The sequence below is a fragment of the Kogia breviceps genome, chromosome 10 (assembly GCF_026419965.1).
Source record: "Kogia breviceps isolate mKogBre1 chromosome 10, mKogBre1 haplotype 1, whole genome shotgun sequence".
NCBI lineage: Eukaryota > Metazoa > Chordata > Mammalia > Artiodactyla > Physeteridae > Kogia > Kogia breviceps.
In genome coordinates, this window is record NC_081319.1 from 21287463 (window position 1) to 21306341 (window position 18879).

Sequence of the window (18879 nt, forward strand, 5' to 3'; positions counted from 1 at the left end):
GTTTCAAACTATGGTGTCCCCAAGTACTATTTAGTAGATTTCAAAAAAAAATTCTTGTTTTATGTCGTCTGTAAACATTCTCAGCCTCGTTTAGATAAGCTTGAAAGTGATCACCAAGGCTTTATTATTTTTTTAAACAAGGGATAAAGCTTAGGGCAGGAGAACAGAACGGTGCACCATTTATTTTCTCTTTTTCGCCTTTTCTCTTTTGAAGGCCCAAGGACTTCAAGCTTATTTGGCCCTCTAAATCCATATTTATTAAGTTAAATATAATTTAGCCAGAGTTGAGTTGTTTCAATGAGATTTCATAGCCACAAGCGACTATGAAACTGTCATTTGTCTCATTTCGGGAGGCACCAGAACTGATAACTTGGGAGATGATTGAAACTGCAAGTTCTGTTAATGTCATGGTTATTTGAGAGATTGCACCTTGAGGGTGAGGATGGGTTGGCCTGCAGATTTGTTTGTGTGTAGACTTTCACCAGGGCCAGCCTAACTCAGAGTTAAACTGGAATTGCTACAGGAAACCCCTCAAAGAGGGCTTTTGTCACGTGTTAGCTGGCCAGCACTCACCACTGGCGTTCTGTTAGCTCCCCGGCTCCCTTCTGGCGGTGTCCACCAGGCAGATGGCAAAAAGGCAGGTCCCCGTGCAGGCTTCCTACCACGGCCACCAAGGGAGCCAGATCTTCCTGTCTGCCCCTGTTCACCTAGGGGGCAGGCTTGAGGTCTCACCCAGACTTGTGATACCTCTGTGCTCCTGCACTCCAAGTTTTGAGCTAGAGGAGGGAACGTTTGCAAGTAAGAACCATCAAAGCAACAGTGGGGGCGGGACACAGACAAGACAGTCGTTGTATGACATGGTGTCAGCTGTGTCTGCTCCCTTATGGGTGGGTTCTCTTGTTTCCTGTTCATTTTCTAAGCCTGCTTCCAGGAGCCATTTTTTTCCTTCTTCTGTCCTGAGAGGCCTTATTTGGCTCAGGGATCAATATCACCTCCCATGTGACTTAGGAATATCCTGGTAGGTCCCTAAGCCAGTGCTTCCCAACATTTTTCATGTCGTAGCCTACATACGAGATGCTAGTACCTGTATGGTACACAGGGTAAATGTATATGAGGCCGCTCAGAGCTTGAGGTGACCATTTGCAGGATCTTAGGCTGCCTTGCGGGCTGAGAGGACCAATAGTTCAGGATACTCTATTGCCTGTTATATCCACACATTGGTTGTGAAGCTGTGGTCAGAGTTAATCATGGGGCCTTATTCCTCTTGCCAGTGATTGGTTTAGGGTAAACATATGACCTAGCTCTGGCCAATGGGGTGCAATTTGCTGATGCATTTCTTTTTTTTTTTCTTTAATTTATTTTTGGCTGCATTGGGTCTTTGTTGCTGCACGCGGGCTTTCTCTAGTTGCAGTGAGTGGGAGCTGCTCTTTGTTGCTGTGCGCGGGTTTCTCATTGCAGTGGCTTCTCTTGTTGTGGAGCACGGGCTCTAGGTGCGTGGGCTTCAGTAGTTGTGGCACAGGGGACTTAGTTGCTCGGCGGCACGTGGGATCTTCCTGGACCAGGGATTGAACCTGCGTCACCTGCATTGACAGGTGGATTCTTAACCACTGTGCCACCAGGGAAGCCCTGATGCATTTCTTGAAAAACTCTCTTTACTCTTAAAAAGAGACTTAGAAGAAAGAGATGATCCTTCTTTTGGAGTAGGGATGTGATGCCTGGAAGAGGGGCAGCTCTATTTTAACCGCAAGGGAATGTTAGTTTCAGGAGAGCATGCTGAGTGGAAAAATAGAAGGAACCTGGAACTTTGACGGCAGTACTAATCTGTGGGCCTCACCAACTTGGAACTACCCTCCCTTTAGATAGTGAGCTAATCGATTCATATCATTAAAGTTATTTTTACTTTTTATTTGTTTGTTACTTACTGCAAAAAGCACTCTGATATAAGATCTGCTCAGGACTTGAAGATCACGACTTAGAGAAGAGTTGTCCAACAAAAAAGGTGCTCAAAATAAGAAACTTTTGTGGAAAGAATGGAACAAGAACTGGAGAAGTGCTGGTAAAAGGAAAATGTCTAAGTGCAGAGTAAGTTGGATAACAGTAGAAGGAAACTCTTTTTTACGAAAACTGCTTTATATTAAAAAGTACAGTGTTTCTTTATTAATTAGTAGTATTGACCAGAAATATTTGCCAGCATCTCAGTGAAACATTAGAGAAAGGAAAAAGATTTTAATTAACAACTTCAAGAGGCAGAAGAGTTTATGCATCAGAAGCCCTGAGCCCTGGAGCCAAACTGTCTAGTTTCAGATCCTGCATCTGCTGCTTCCTAGCTGTGTGACTTCCTGTAAGTTACTTAAACTCTCTGTGCTTCATTTTTCTCATCATCTGTAAAATAAAGATAATAATAGTCCCTACCTCAAAGGTATTATTGGATATATCTTTATAAAGTATAGGAACAGTATCTGGTATATATTAAGTACTATGTAAGTGTTTTATATTATTAATTTGCAATTATCATCCAAACCTATACCCATGTAAAAAAAAGTCACTTAAACACAGGTGCTTCTACCACTACACAGTCACTAAAGTGGCTAAATTAAGAAGCTCTATAATACCAAGTGTTGACAAAGACCTTTCATACATTACTGATGGGAGTGTAAAATTGTGTAGTCTTTTGGGAAACTGGCAGTTTCTTACAAAATTAAACATGCTTCCACCCCATGATCTATTAGCTCCACTCCTATGTATTTATTCAAGAGAAATGAAAACTTATATACATACATACATACTCACATACAAACACACATATACACACACACACACAAACCTTGTAAACGAATGTTCATAGCATATTTCTTTATAATACCCGCAAACTGGAAATAGCTCAGATTTCCATTAACAGGAGAGTAGATAAATAACCTGTAGTATATTCATGCAATGGAATACCTACTCAGCACTAAAAAATGAATTAACTGCAGATATATCCAGCACCCTGAATGAATTTCAGAAACATTGTGCTCAGTGAAAGAACATTCATCAAAGAATTCATAGTCTATAATTCAATTCATGTGATGTTCTAGAACAGGAAAAACTAACCTATGATAATAGAAATCTGAACAGTGATTGCTTATGGGGGAAGGGGAAACATTGGCAGAGGCAATTGGCAGAATATTCTGGAAATATTCTTTATCTTGGTAGGGGTGTGGATAATATAGGTGTACACATTTGTCAAAATTCATCAATTTGTAATACTTAAAGGATGTATATTTTACTATTTGTAACTCTGTTTTTTAAATGAAACCAAAAGCAATAGCAGACTGTGTAGCAATAGCAATAGCTGTGTAGGTCTTGGAAAGTATCAATAAACATACAAGATGAGCATCTTTTCATCCCACGTAGCAAGAAAGATATCAAAAACTGTGAGAGTCATGTCAAAAGGACATAGGAGTTGACTTGAAGAATCTCCCATTGGACAGTATGGGACAATTTGAACATCACTAAGGACAACAATTTTAATAGATTGAAACACATATATTTAAATTCATGAGTTTGTAAATACTTTAAAAACCAATTTGGCCACCATTGGAAATGCCAACTCACTATTTTGAAAACTGGTAAATGAAAGTGAAGAATCAAGCATTTGTTGCCTTTTCTTTGTGAATTGTACCACTAGGTAACCCATGAGTAGATGAGAGGAAATTTCACACTACAGAAATATTCTGGCTCAAAGTAAAGGGTGATAGAATTGGAAAGTCATCATATTGCAACCCTTAGTCAATTAAATGATCTAGCTCTTGCACTAACATTACAAAAAGAGACAGCCCTAATGAGAAAACACAGATTGGTGACCAATGAGACAATCTTGCCCAAAAAGATCTAACTGGGATCTGATCAAGCCTTCAGACTCAATCAACCTACAGGAAATATGGTGGACAAAGGACCATATTAAATGACACCAGAGAGATGTCATCAGCAGAACTCAGATGGCAGGAGAAATGGCAGGATAAACAGCCCTGTTTCTTCAACAAATAAATTGCAATGAGAGAGAGAAAAAGAGAGGGAGAAGATGAATGGAAGGGGATCGTACAGATTAACAGAGACCTAAGAGAAATAACAACAAATTGCAAAATGTAGACATTTTGGGATCTTGATTCAAACAAACTTGAAAAAAACACATTCATCAGACAATTGGAAATTTGAACACTAACTGCATATCTGATGAGATGAATGAATATTGTTTTAGGTAATTGGGGTTGTCTTTTAAAAGAGTCCTTAGCTGTTATATTGAAATATTTACAGATGAAATTATTTGACTTCTTAATTTTCTCCGAAGTAATACGTACAGAAGGACAGAAAGTGGATGAGAATATTAATGAAACAAGATTAGCCATGTGTTATAACTGTTGTAATTGAGTGATGGATACACAGAAGTTCACTATACCCGTCTGTCACTTTTTGTAAGGGCTTGAAATTTTCCACCATAAAAAGTTCTGTTTCGATTTCAAAGGAACACAAAGGGCGAGAAAAGGGGGAAGACCAAACCAAACCAAAAAAAACCAAAAAACAAAAAACGGATTCTGCAGAAATACAGGAAGGAAATCGAACAGCATGTTGTTAACCCCTGGATGCATTTCTCATTGTCTGCAAAAGCCCAATGAGAAGGCAGTTTAAGACTGAAAGCCCCAGGTTCGAATCCTGTTCTTCTGCACCCAGTTGGGGGGGCTTCCGCTACCAGATCTTTTGAGCCTCTGTCTCTCATCTGTAAAATAGAGATGAACAAGTACCCACTTCATAGGGTTGCTGTCAGGATAAAAGAAGAATCTGTGTAAAGCACGGGGCGTAGTACCCGCTTCCAGTCAGCACTCGATAAATTTGGGCTGTTGAGTATTAGTTTATTGCGTGTGACATTTAAAACAGAAAACAATGAATATGTGCACTTTACAATGAATGTTGGAGCATTTTTGATGACTTCTGAACTTCCAAAGCTTTTTCTATTCATATTTCCAAACACAGGGGTGAGATTAGGTTTTACAATGTCCATCGCCTGAAAAACTGCACGTGCCTTTTGTAAAAACCAAGTCAAAACTCATGGCACTTGTCTTGTGAAACCGAAAGGAGCCCCCTACGATGCCTACTTTTCTCCTTAACTTTTTCACCTCTGTTTTTCTGTTTTGGGTTAGGAAAGCAAGAGAATCCACCTAGAAAAAGAAACTTCCCTCTTTTTCTGCCTGAAGGGGAATGTGAATAACGGACTTTTCCATCAGGGTTGTTTTTCCTGGACATGATGTGCCCCCCTCCAGCTGCTGAAACATGTGATCCTGAAGGAAACCTTAAATAAACTGCAAATGTTCCTTGCCGGTCAGCAGTGCTGTCCCAATTCGAGTAAATTATGAATTTGTTTTCTGTATTTGGTGTTCTTCCTTTTTGAACAGAAGTTCTATTCATTCAGAATATGAGTCGAGAGATTTCCATGTGCCATGTGTTATAGCCCCAAACAAGGCAGAAGTGGTCCTGAACTCAGCCCCCAGATATCCACATGGCTGGCTCTTTTTTGTTGTTTTTGGTTTTGGTTTTTTGGCCATGACTAGGGATTGAACCCGGACCATGGCAGTGAAAGCGCCAAATCCTAACCACTAGACCACCAGGGAACTCCCCTGGCTGGCTTCTTCTTAATCTCCGTCCCTCTAGCCCTCTTCATCCCATCCTCCTGCTTTAGTTTCTTCACAGGTCTTAACCCTCACCTGGAATTACCTTATTTATTAATTAACTTATTTTTTATTTCTTGCCCCCCTCTGGAGTCTCATTGGAGTCTCACTCCTTCTCATCACTGTTTCCCCACCACCTAGCCGAGTACCCAGCAGAACCAGCTACATAATTGGTAGGATCCAGTGCAGACTGAAAATGTGGGTCCCCTCGTTCAAAATGTATTAAGAATTACAAGACAGCAGAGCATTAAACAAGGTTGGTGCCCTTCTGAGCGTGGGATCCTGTGGGACTCTGCAGGTCTTACAGCCATTATTATTAGGCACCCCCAAAATAGTTGTTGGAATGAATGCAGATCTAAGAGAAACCATCAGGGACCCAAGGAACGCTGGCATCCAGATTGATACAAGATTGAAAACAGGAACCAGCATGTGTGCAAAAGGGATGCACGATTCCTCAACTGCAAGGTTGACTGTGAGGTGAAAAGTAAGATGATTGCTCCGCTCACCTTGAGAAACACCGAGTCTGGGCTGTAAATCCCTCGAAGGTCAGGACCGTAGTGTTTTCACCTTTGATTTCCCTTGCAGGGCTTCTGCATGTCCGTGGTGCTCTATGAATATTTGGAAAGAACTGAATTGGTTCTAGAAGTAGAATTAGAGAAGGATGAGGAGTTGTGAAAGAAATATTCTTTTCTTTAATGCAAACCTCACTAAATTTAGGAGGAGATGAGCTGGTCTTTAAGTTTGTCCTTTTAGTTTATGACAAGGGGTTCAGAGCTGTGCTCGGCCATCAGTTTTGGAAAACTGCAATACATTGTGTTGGGATTTTATGGTGTGTCTGGCATTCATTTGGTATATGAAGTGTTCTATGATGAAAGTGATAGTTTTGTGATAAATGCAAAGCTTCTTGTAAAGATTCCTAAGACTGTATTTCTTTAAAAATCTGGTCTAGGGCTTCCCTGGTGGCGCAGTGGTTGAGAGTCCGCCTGCCGATGCGGGGGATGCGGGTTCGTGCCCCGGTCCGGGAGTATCCCACGTGCCGCGGAGTGGCTGGGCCTGTGAGCCATGGCCGCTGAGCCTGCGCGTCCGGAGCCTGTGCCCCACAATGGGAGAGGCCGCAGCAGTGAGAGGCCCGCGTACCAAAAAAAAAAAAAAAAAAAAAAAAAAATCTGGTCTACACTTTCACGTATTTTCCCCCAAAATGATGGACCTATTCCGCTTGTCCCACTTCCAGGATGGTGAAAGCCTCCACAAAGTCACCATACAGTTATCTAAGCTCACCAGTTAGTGATCAGCGAGTTGTGTCACAATTTGCACTTTATAGGCATAATTTCACATACGCCCATCTTTCATTTGGACCTATTCCAGATATATAGTTTCATTTTCTTTTTTTCCCCCTTTTTTAAAAAAAAATGTATTTCATTGAAGTATAGTTGATTTACAATGTTGTGTTAATTTCTGGGGGGATTTCTTTGTTTGTTTGTTTGTTTTTCCATTTTCAGTGGGACTCCATAACAGGGCTCCCTGAGTCTGCGTTCTTGGATCCCAGGTTAAGCCCTGCCCTGTGTCTGACTGCCCGGCAAGAGCCATTTGGAAGAGCAGTGGTTTCAGGTTGGATGTAGAGTGAGATTTTCTGCTATTCCTGTGTGGGCCTTTCTATGCCAGTTCTAAAGGACCTCTTCCTAACTAATGCACTGACCACAGAGCTCCTATCTGATGCCCCAGTGCTGCAGGAACTATCCTTTTACCCAAGGCTGAATCCCTGGTACCTCGGCCTCCCCATGTCTTTGTACCCCACCCAGCTCCCAATTCTGTGTCGATAATCATTCAACTTGTTAAACAGTATTGGTCAGCTGATGAAGGGGATCTGATTCCAGTTATCCTGTCTCCCATGAACTGCTGTATTAGATAAGACCTTTCTGTTTGCAAACAAATTTTAAAAAAATTTAAATTAGCTTAAGTAGAAATAGAAATTATAGTGATTCACACAGTCATTGGAGTCTGTCTCTCTCCAGCACTTCTGTCTGGCCTGAAGTACTCGGGTACCCCAGGCTCTCATCCCAAGAGCTTTTTAACTCCAGAACAAACACACTTCTTCCCTCATCCCTATAACTAGGGAATACTGGGGCCGGGATTTTTGGGGGTTTTTTTGCGGTACGCGAGCCTCTTACTGTTGTGGCCTCTCCCGTTGCGGAGCACAGGCTCCGGACGCGCAGGCTCAGCGGCCATGGCTCACGGGCCCAGCCGCTCCGCGACATGTGGGATCCTCCCGAACCGGGGCACGAACCCGTGTCCCCTGCATCGGCAGGCGGACTCCCAACCACTGAGCCACCAGGGAAGCCCTACTCTCTCATTTTTGAGGGATAAGGGATTTTGGTAAGGGGGAAGGCACCTCACCTTTTATTTAAATACATGATATATGTCTATCTGCCAGGCACATTCTTTGTGCTTTGTATGCACAATCTCATTTAATTCCTCCAACACCCCTAATAAGATAGGGATTTTTATCCCTAGATACTAAGGAGGAAATGGATTCTCAGAGAGGTCAAGTAACTTTTCCAAGAACATACAGCTACAAAATGCCAGGTTTGCCTGGCTCTAGAACACATGTTCTTAACCGTACCACACACTTGCACAAAAATCCAGAAGATTCTTTTTTCAGGTGGGAAAAACATGGTACCATGTCACAGGCTCTTACTTAGCCATTCTAAAATTAATAAGTGGTTTTATTATTTTTACTGGATTTTATATATTTTTCTCTCTGCTTTGAAGTATAACGGATTTTGATTATTCCCTATCCATTGAGCAATTTCAGCAGTAATGATTTAGTTAAATGCAAATGATGAAATAAATCCTTTCTCGAGACCAAAGTCATGCTACCAAGATTTTCTGTTTGTGGCTGGCACCACTGATGCTGACTGATCTTATGAAGTTTGTCCCGTGGAATTCTGAGTTTCCTTCTCAGTGTAAAAGCTATTGGTGTAAAATGGCTGTGGGTAGCACAGTTGAGTTAAATGTTATTTCTGTTTGTATTCATTAAATTCAGAATGTGTAAAGACTGAAGAGCCAAAATTGAAGTTTGGATTCTTAGATAGTATAGCCCATCTCTGAATTATTATCCAATGCAAATCATGCATTATCAGTAAACAACATTTCATCATGTGTTTTAAACATGTTATGAAGAAAAGCTTTAGGTGGCAAAAAAAAAAAAAATAGCAGACATTTTGGGTTGTTGGTTTTTTTTTTCTCCCATTGCTCTCCTGACTCATGTTGAAAGCCTTTTGTTTCTAATCAGAGCAACAAACGGTAAGGTCATTTCCTTGTGATTATATGGCAGCGGAAGGCGTCGGGGTTTTTAGGTCTCTACTTCCACCAGCTTGTATTTGGAGAAAACACACACACACACACACACACACACACACACACACACACACACACACCACAAGTGCTTAATATATGTGTCCTTTGTCCTGCCCGTTCTCTCCGGTCCCTTTAAATGAGCCGAGAACATGGTTCGGAGGTAAGAACAATTTCTCTTATAATCTTTTGACTACAGACAGTATAATGGTGCTTCTTTAGCTCTTCCTGGCATTTCTTAGTGAATTGAGGGCAGATTTTAATGTTATACTGGGGGTGGACGAACTTAAGTACTAATATTTCAGAACCCAACTTGCAAAAAAGGAAACTCCAAGAAATGTTTGCCTTTGCTCTTTTCAAAGAGTTATTCCTTCTCCAAAAGAGTTGGATGTGCTCCAGTTTGATACCACAGTGAAGATCGTCCTTAACGCTCATCTTTCGGAGGGTTTTCCTGTCATTGTTTGAAGTGTTATCTCTGTTCCCTTAAAAGTCCTAAAAGGCTCATTTCTTGTTTTTTTTTATTTCAGAACTTTGGTAATTTTTGTTGCAGTGTGTAATTCCACCTCGCTGCTTCCCCCAACCCCGTTCCACTCACCATTCTCTTTCTTTTCTTTTTAAAATTTTGAAGACGAGCCCTTTTTTTTTTTTTTTTTTTTTTGCGGTACGCGGGCCTCTCACTGCTGTGGCCTCTCCCGTTGCGGAGCACAGGCTCCGGACGCGCAGGCTCAGCGGCCGTGGCTCACGGGCCCAGCCGCTCCGCGGCACGTGGGATCCTCCCGGACCGGGGCAGGAACCCGTGTCCCCTGCATCGGCAGGCGGACTCTCAACCACTGCGCCACCAGGGAAGCCCGAAGACGAGCCGTTTTATGGATGTGGAAAGGGCAGGAACGGTGTCAGTAAGCAGCATGCAAATGCTTTGAGATTTGCAGTTGTTAATCATCGTCAACACAGTATGTTTGGAGCCTTCTCTACTTCTGTGAACGTTTGGCAGGAAAGATCCTGTGGGGGACTAGAACTCATTAGTAACTTTTCTAAAAGGACCTTTTAATGTACGTCCCTGTCTTGCCTCGAGACAGAAGCAGGAAAATTGAATACCATCCCTCAGTCTAGTTTAGGAGGACTTTATGTGACCAGAATTCAACGGCTCAGGGTAGAGACCTCAGAAATGCCATCTTTGGGGATGGCTATCAGTTAATTCATAAAACCTTTATGATTTGTTAAAGGAAGTCCTACAATCTAAAAGGGAAGTCTTTTTTTTTTCTTTCTCCCTTGTGATGTGGTTATGCTAAACTCATAATGTCCAATTCTATGTGTCCATTTTTTTCCCCTCATGGGTAGATGTTGGAGATGGAGGAGGGGAGGAAAAGCTGGGTAGACTTCAGAAAATAAAGGAAATTGTCTCATCCAGGAGGCTGCAAAACTCTTGGGTATAGGAGGAAGTCTGTGGAGGAAGTGGGCAGGATTAGGTAGAGAAGAGAAACGTCAGGGGAACAAACATATCACAATAGGGCCTGGGGTCAGACCCTCTTGTCATAATCTAACACAATAGCATGTCCTTACAAATGAATCGATTGTCTCTAAATCAGTCCTGTCTAAAGGTAGCTAATGATCTGAAGGAGTAGAAAGGAACATGATCATACCCAAAATGCAGTCCTTTGACTTGGATTCTCAGAGTGGCCTTATGGTCACCCAGAGCCTCGTGTTAGATGATCCTATTCTTAGACTCAGGCCATAGAACCCCGCTAGAAGTAAGACCATTTTGTAATGCAGCCCGTTCAGGAATCAAAAAGCACATCTCTTAGCAAAGGATCTAAGATATTCCCAGACATACCAAATTCCACTCCAGGGCACATTCTCTGTGTTCCAGTGCATCATTTATTTTCGTCCTTCATTTGTAGTACATGGGAAAGTGGTAACTACTGGAATGGAGGTTCTTATGGTCAAGTATACCACCCCCCGCCACCGTGGAGAGAGTGCGCAATAACTAAGTGGAGGGTGGGGGATGAGTGGTGGATAAATACCACTGGTTGAGTAGAATTTTTTAAAATTAATTAAATGATTGACTTTTATTTTTGGCTGCGTTGGGTCTTCATGGCTGTGCGCGGACTTTCTCTAGTTGCGGCAAGCAGGGGCTACCCTTCGTTGAGGTGCGCGGGCTTCTCATTGCAGTGGCTTCTCTTGTTGTGGAGCACGGGCTCCAGGTGCGCGGGCTTCAGTAGTTGTGGCTCGCGGGCTCTAGAGCACAGGCTCAGTACTTGTGGCGCACGGGCTTAGCTACTCTGTGGCATGTGGGATCTTCCTGGACCAGGGCTCGAACCCATGTCTCCTGCATTGGCCAGTGGATTCTTAACCACTGCACCACCAGGGAAGTCCTGAGTAGAATTGTTAAATATATTCATGCCGTGGAATATTTCAGCTGGAGAAAACCTTGTAAGTCACTTTGGAGTCACCCAGTCCCCTTATGCTGTTACTGAGTAGATGAAAATTCAGAGTAGTGGAGGAATTTTCCTAAGCTCTCCTATCCCATTAGGGGCAGGGCACAGGCTAGAGCCCTCTCTCCTGGGTCCTGAGTCCGTGCTGTGTCCACCACAATGCTGTCTCTAGGACCAGCTGATTGCTTTGTCTAATTGCCAGCATCTCTGCATTTCATGCAGCATGAGTTTCTTCTCATGCACTCATTTCTGTCTTGGAATAGAAAGGTGGAAGTTGCATCCCAAAGGAGGCTCTGTTTCTTATTATGGACTGCTTCCAACTGCTGGCAGAAACCAGTGGGCAGATACACGAAGGACCCCGAGGAAAAGAACCAGCAGTCTTGTCACTAGTCATAACAAGCTGTAGTACTTGGTAAAAACGTACTAAAACACTTTCTCTTTGCTTTGAAAATGTTGTCAGAACCTGAATATATTTAGTTAGCTCTTTGTAGAGGCCTGTTCCAACATCATAATTCAAGTATGAGACACATTTGTTTGTCCCTGATCTGGATTCCATGAAGCTCCAGTTAAGACTTTTTCCTGTTTAATGTTGGAAAACTATGAAAATTTTTAAATGAACGACTTTTTCTGAACTGGAAAGATAAAGCTGAGTACAGGTAAGATATACATTAACATATGTTAGTATAATCTGCCAAGGTTAGGCAAACAGTTTATCATTTCAATAAAAACAGTAAAAGCAGAGGGTGATACTGGCACATTCTCTGTTTATTTTAGATGTGTCTTTTTCCTTAAAGAAGCCTTTGTAGGTAGGGCTGTAAAGTACATGTTCATTTCTGTCCTCTTGTCTTGGTTTATTTCCTCTTTTGGTTTTCTTTTCTTCTATCCTTGCAAGTTAGAATGAACAAGTCAGCAGAGTTTGTACCTGTTTTATCAAGATTTTACTGTACACCACCCTTTCTATTGGAGGTATTTATATTCAGTTTTTCCAGTCAGGAATGAGGTCAGTCCAGAAGCTGACCTTCCACAATAGGAAATCTTTATCTGAAGAGCAGTGTGAGAGAGAGAGAACTGGATTCCAGGTCTAAGTCTGCCCCTTACTGATAAGCTCCATGGCCTTGGAGAGCTGATTTTTCCTATCCAGGCCCCCGAACCCACATGTGTGGGTGAAGAAGTTGGTCTCGTGCTGAGGCCCCTTTTGAGTTTGGAAATGCTCTAACTTTACTTATGTGAAGTCACTGCAGGTTCTTTACAGATCAGTTGCAGCTGTCTCTCCCTCTCTGCTAGGCACCTGCTCCCTCTCTTCTTTCCTCTCTTCCTCCCCTTTTCTTTCTTCTCTCCCCTCGTTCTTCCTTTCCACTGATATCTTCCTTTGCACAAAAAGGGATTCAGGGCATGGACTCTACGACTCAGATGCCTGTAGAGCCAGGGGCAGCCTGTGAGTAGCAGCAACGGGAAGAAAGCAAAGTTGGAAATGGAGAAATTCCCCAACCTGCAGGCTGAAATCAGACATGGAGATGCTGTCCAGGAAGAAATCCAGACTTTGTGGGTCATGGGTACACCTCTTGTATTGAAATTTGACACTGCTCCTTGGATTCCAAATTCCTTAGAAGTCAACACATACTTCTTGGGTGTGTCTTGCGCCCCCCGTGTGCCAGGCTCAGGCTTACATAGGTGAATGAGATGCAGCCACTATATGAAGCTCCGTCCAGTGGGGGGGTGCACACTGGAACTCTCCAGTGACTCTCAGTAGCTCTTGCAAGCTTGACTTTTACTGCATCTACTGCTCACTCTTGGGAAGTGGAAAAGCTGTTGACATTAAATGGCTGTGAGTAGTGGAATGTAATTAATATGATCTGAGGTCAAAGGATTAAACTGACAGGTGTTCTTAGGTAGAAGTGGAACAATGTCAATTCCAGCGAACAGTGACACTGTAAAGCATTCAGGAGTCCACTGGTAAAGGTTCTGTTTTCGGTAGGCTCTATCCACATGAAACAGAGGGAGAGGACGTGGTAGGAGTCTTAGCACATAAATCCTGCTTGGCCACTTAGGGACTGAGCGACCCCCTCTGGCCTTATGACGGGCACAGTTGAAATGACCTTATTAGGTTGTTGAGGGGATTAGAGCTGGCCTCTGGCACTGAAGACGCACATAGTAAATGGCAATTAGTATATATATTTAAAATTAATTAATTAATTTATTTTTGGCTGTGTTTGGTCTTTGTTGCTGTGCGCGGGCTTTCTCTAGCTGCGGTGCGTGGGCTTCTCATTGCGGTGGCTTCTCTTGCTGCGGAGCACGGGCTCTAGGCGTGTGGGCTTCAGTAGTTGTGGCTCGCGGGCTCTAGAGCGCAGGCTCAATAGTTGTGGCTCACGGGTTCTAGAGCTCAGGCTCAGTAGTTGTGGCACACGGGCTTAGTTGCTCCACGGCATGTGGGATCTTCCCAGATGAGGACTTGAACCTGTGACCCCTGCATTGGCAGGCGGATTCTTAATCACTGCGCCATGAGGGAAGCCTGGGCAATTAATATTATTAAGTAGCATTATTATACTTCTATCCCAAGTACAGCAAATAAAAACAAGGGTGCGTATATATGAAAATATGTAAACACCACCAGAAGACTGAGTATTCAAAGTAATGAATGGGTAATTTTTTTCAGGGCCCTTATGCTCATGATAGCATCCATGTGAATCAGTTATTCATTACCCCACATCTTGACACTGTCAGGGTATCCATCAGCCTTCCGTCCTTTTGGACACATGAGATCTCTTGACCCTGCAGACATTTGTCTGTATTTCACTGGGCACCAGTTCACAAATAAGTAATCAACTGCAGTATGTCTCTTGGCAGACTTCCGTCTTGGGTTTGAGGTCAAGTGTTTATCATTTTAAGGATCTAGTTCTAAACCATTTTAAGGACGTGGACCCAGAATATAAATCTGACGGAAGTTATAGAAAGTCTTCCTGGGAAGATTCTCACACGCACATTTTGTTTATACTTTGGAGGAAGGTGTTTGCAAACTCCTCTACCCGCACTAATAGACTTGTAAGAGCTGCTGTATCCCAGCTGAGGAAATGGAATAAATGTATGTGTCTTTCAGAGAAATGGTGAGAAACTAGCTGGCCTCTGTGCGTGACACCTGAGAAATGAGCTTTTTGGAACTTGTTAGCACTTAACCTTATTTGAACCCTCTAGAAGTGTGTGATCCTGGAATTGACATGGGCGCCATAGAAGGTACTTAGAAGGTAAGAGCGAGTCCGGCCACCTCCTCCTCTGTAGCTGTTTATACTGATCGTCGGAGAGGAGTTATACCTCTACCAACGATGGAGGTGTGGATGAGGCAGGCACCCTCTTGGTACTTGGCCTGGTGTTGAGAGTAAGATGACTCTAGTGGGACCTGTAAGTCATTGCTCTGTTCACCATTAGAACAGTCACCTGGCTTTAGGGAGTCATCTGAAAATCTGCAGAGGTTTTGCAGTAACCACTATATTTGAGTTGCAGCACTAGGGGCTTGTTCGTAGTAACCGTGCACGTCACCAAGCGCTCAGCTCAAGTGCAAGCACCCCTCTTTATTAGAACAAGTGCTGCGGTCCAAGATGCCACAGCTCTTACTTTGCATTATTCTTTTTTCCTCGTTTTTTTTTTTTTCTTTTTTCTGCGGTACGCGGGCCTCTCACTGTTGTGGCCTCTCCCATTGTGGAGCACAGGCTCCGGACGCGCAGGCTCAGCGGCCATGGCTCATGGGCCCAGCCGCTCCGCGGCATGTGGGATCCTCCCGGACCGGAGCACAAACCCGTATCCCCTGCATCGGCAGGCGGACTCTCAACCACTGCGCCACCAGGGAAGCCCTCCTTGTTTTCAAAAGAAACTACTCACCAACTCGTGACAGCTTTTAAGAGTTTTATATGAAACAGGAAGTCTCCGTTGTGGTCTCAGTCTTTAAAAAATGAATAAGCAACTCCATTTTTTCATCCAATAGACATTTATTGAGCAGCTGCTTTTGCAAGGTGCCAGCTCTAAACTCAGGGGTCCAGGGATTAAGAAGACAGATAGGGTCCCGGGAGGCAGATATTATATAACAAAGTACATCATTCTTTAATTACAAGTGTGTAAAGTGCTGCGGCAGAGCAGTTTAGAGAGCTGAAAGAACACATAACACTCAGAGTAAGAGTTACGGCGCCCGTGGCTATTCCACACACTCTGTGCATCAGCTTATTCAAAGCTCATAGCAAGGCACCAGTCCTATTTCCATTACGCAGATCAGGTAACAGAGTGACAAAGAGATGAGGTCATTTGCCCACGTGGTGCCACTAGCAAAACGTCGAAGTCAGGATTTGAACCCCAGGCGATCTGAGTTCAGAGTCTTCGCTCATAACCACTACACAATGGCTTCTATGAGAAACTCACTTTTAATCTGTGTTTTCAAGGTTAAATTGGTTTAGCCAGGCACTTTCCAAATGCCCTCATGCTTTGAGGTGGGAAGGAGATCATACGAAGAAGAACTAGAAGAAGGCCAGTGTGGCTAGAGCCCAGAGAGCAAGGGAAAGGAATACAAGACCAGGGGAAGGGTGGGCAGGGGGCAGGGGGTGCAGGACAAGGTGGGCCGCATGAGTGATGGAAGCTTTCTTCCAATTGGATCAGGTCGGCTCCAAAGCTAGACCCCCTTGGTCAAGAAGACCCTCTCGGGGACCTCCCATTCCTGTGAGATGAACACATGGAGGGGAGTTCTCCTGATCTGGCTAGACGATTTCAGATCCATTTACCTCTGTGTATGTACAAAGCACCCTGCTCGAGGATGTTTTATCTGTGTCATCAGTCTGTCCCATTGATGTCTTTTCCAAGCCCAAATGTTTTCCGCTTTTTCGGGGGCCTGCAGAATTACATTTTTCTTAGTGGTCCATGTAGCCACAATGCCTGTAGCAGGTCCAATTGACATCATCATTCATCGTGGCTAACAGAATGGCAGGTGCTGTGTGGGGCTCTTTCTACCCGTTCTTGTGTTTCAGCCCCACCTCCGTGAGTTAGATACTGTTACTATCGATATTTTTCAGATAAAGAAACCGATTTACAGGGGTTAAATGACTTGCCCAGAGTCCCACCAGCTAATTGTTAGAGTCAGGTCTTGCATCCTGGGTTGCCTGATGCCAAAGTCTGTGCTTAACCCTGCCGATCTCACTTCCCATTTTACAGGTGCAAAAACTGTCCAAAGTTAATGACAGAACTGATTCTAAAACTCAGATTTTACATGAAGTTTCATTTTCTAGGCCAACATTAAATCTCATAGGAAAAATGAAAAAGAAAGGAAACTGAATAGAACACAGTAGACCTTCACCATGACCTGAGGTAGCCTTGTAAACATGTTACAGATTTACCAGCCCACAGAGATATGTTACCCCCCACACACACCCCCACCAGCTAAATTAGTAACATGGGCAAAAATAGAGGGATCTAAAGGGAGTCGGGGAATCTGTGTTTGGATATTAACCAATAGGAGTTTGGAAGAGAGAATTAAGAGTAAAACAGGGCTTCCCTGGTGGCGCAGTGGTTGAGAGTCCGCCTGCCGATGCGGGGGACGCGGGTTCGTGCGTCCGGGAAGATCCCACATGCCACGGAGCGGCTGGGCCCGTGAGCCATGGCCGCTGAGCCTGCGCGTCCGGAGCCTGTGCTCCGCAACGGGAGAGGCCACAACACAACAGTGAGAGGCCCGCGTACTGCAAAAAGAAAAAAAAGAGTAAAACAGAATAGTTTTAGTATTTTTTATAAGTAATAGTCACTCAGTGCCAAGCACTGTGCCGGGTTCTTGATGAGTACTCACTCATTTAACCCTCACAACAAGCTGATAAAGTTAGTCATATGTGTATGTCCATTTTATAGATGAGGACCAACGCAACGGTCTTTCTTCCGCTCTTTCTTTTATTTTTGACACCCTACTCCCAGTCTCATCTCCTGATAGTAACCAGAGTTATCCTTTACAAATGTCCCCCGATCTTGTTCCCCCCTTGCCTAAAAGCCTCCAGTGGCCTCCCACTGCCTTTGCAATAGGACCCATACTCCTAACTCCTGATATAGCCTAGGGATTTTCAGACTTCAGCATGCAACAGAGTGACATGGATGGCTCGCTAAAACACAGATGGTTGGTCTCCACTCCACATTCCTAGTGAGCTCCAGTTAATACTGACACTGTGAGTCCAGGAACCACACTTTGAGGACCACTCATGAGCCCCTCATTAATCCCCTGACCTTGTCTACTGTAGTCTCCCTTTTGGTACCAAGCTCCAGCCACATTTGCTGCTATTTTTTTCTTAAACTGTGCACTCTCAGTGGGACAGCTTTACTCCAGGGAGGATGAATATTGGTTCTTGGGGGCAAACATTAAAACCTCTGATATTACAGTAGTTTGTGGACTTCAAAAGCTCAACTCTACCCAATAGATATACAATATATCTGTGATATTAAAATTTCATGAGGGAGGGGGGCATAAGGGGAAAAATAAATGCCTAGAGGAGCTCCTTAAGAGTGTAATCATGAAAAAAAAAAGTTGTGTGACAGATCTTAAATTAAAAAAGCCTATTCCTGCCACAGGGCCTTTGCACTTGTTGGGCCAATGTCTGGAATATTCTTTTTCCAGATCTTCCCAAGTCTGACTCCTCATCATTCCCCTCAGACTTTTATCTGCAGGGCTATTGTAAAATTCTCCAGTTCTTCAAAAGTGCTTTTCTCCTCACTGATTTCAGTCTAATAAAAGGCTTCAGGGACTGACAAGGTGAGTGTTCAAGGCAGCAGGACCCTGCTGATGGAGTACTGCAGACTCCCCAGAGCACCCCTGGGTTGGGAGCACTGCATCCTCTTTTACAGTTCTAATTGAAATGTCCTGGGAGCCTTCCCACTGTAAAATGCACAAGAGGAAGCATTGCAGGCAGGAGCTGGCTTATATTTTAGTTTTGTTTTTTCTTTTAACTTTACTTTTTGGGTGAATACTCTTATAAGGGCCAGGAGATGGTGTGGGGCAGTCCAAAGAAGGAACTCTACATCTAGCTGTGTGACCACAGACAAGTCACTTCCCTTCTTTGAGCCGCCATGGCCTCATCTGTCAAATATGGACGTGACAAATGGAGTATAGTCTGCAAAAATCATGACTCACTGTGCCATGCATCTGAAACTAACATAATATTATAAAGCAAGTATACTTCAGTTGAAGTATGAAAAGGATATGAATTAACAGGAAAATAGGGATATGACACTTCTGCCACATCAAAACTTGCTGTAAAGTTTCAAAGGAGAAATAGAGGCCAAGGCACTTTGAAAGTTTAAAGCACTCCAGACAGCCAAGGTGATATTATTACTAATTGAAACGTTCAGAACAAGTTTATACATGGCTGGAGCTTCTTGCTTCCTTC

General features: G+C 43.5%; 1 protein-coding gene across 7 annotated transcripts in view; it reads left to right on the forward strand.

Moving 5' to 3' along the window:
- FRMD4B (FERM domain containing 4B) overlaps positions 1-18879 on the forward strand; it is a 333168-nt gene that overhangs the window by 167096 nt on the left and 147193 nt on the right. The window contains exon 1 of one of the 7 annotated variants that reach the window (XM_059077840.2): positions 9080-9219. The exons of 5 other annotated variants lie outside the window; for them this stretch is intronic. In XM_059077840.2, the coding sequence (XP_058933823.1) occupies positions 9196-9219 (24 nt within the window). In that variant the 5' untranslated portion in view covers positions 9080-9195. Of the gene's footprint in view, positions 1-9079; positions 9220-18879 lie in introns of those variants that run through there. One more of the 7 variants, XM_067043673.1, reaches the window with a different exon arrangement.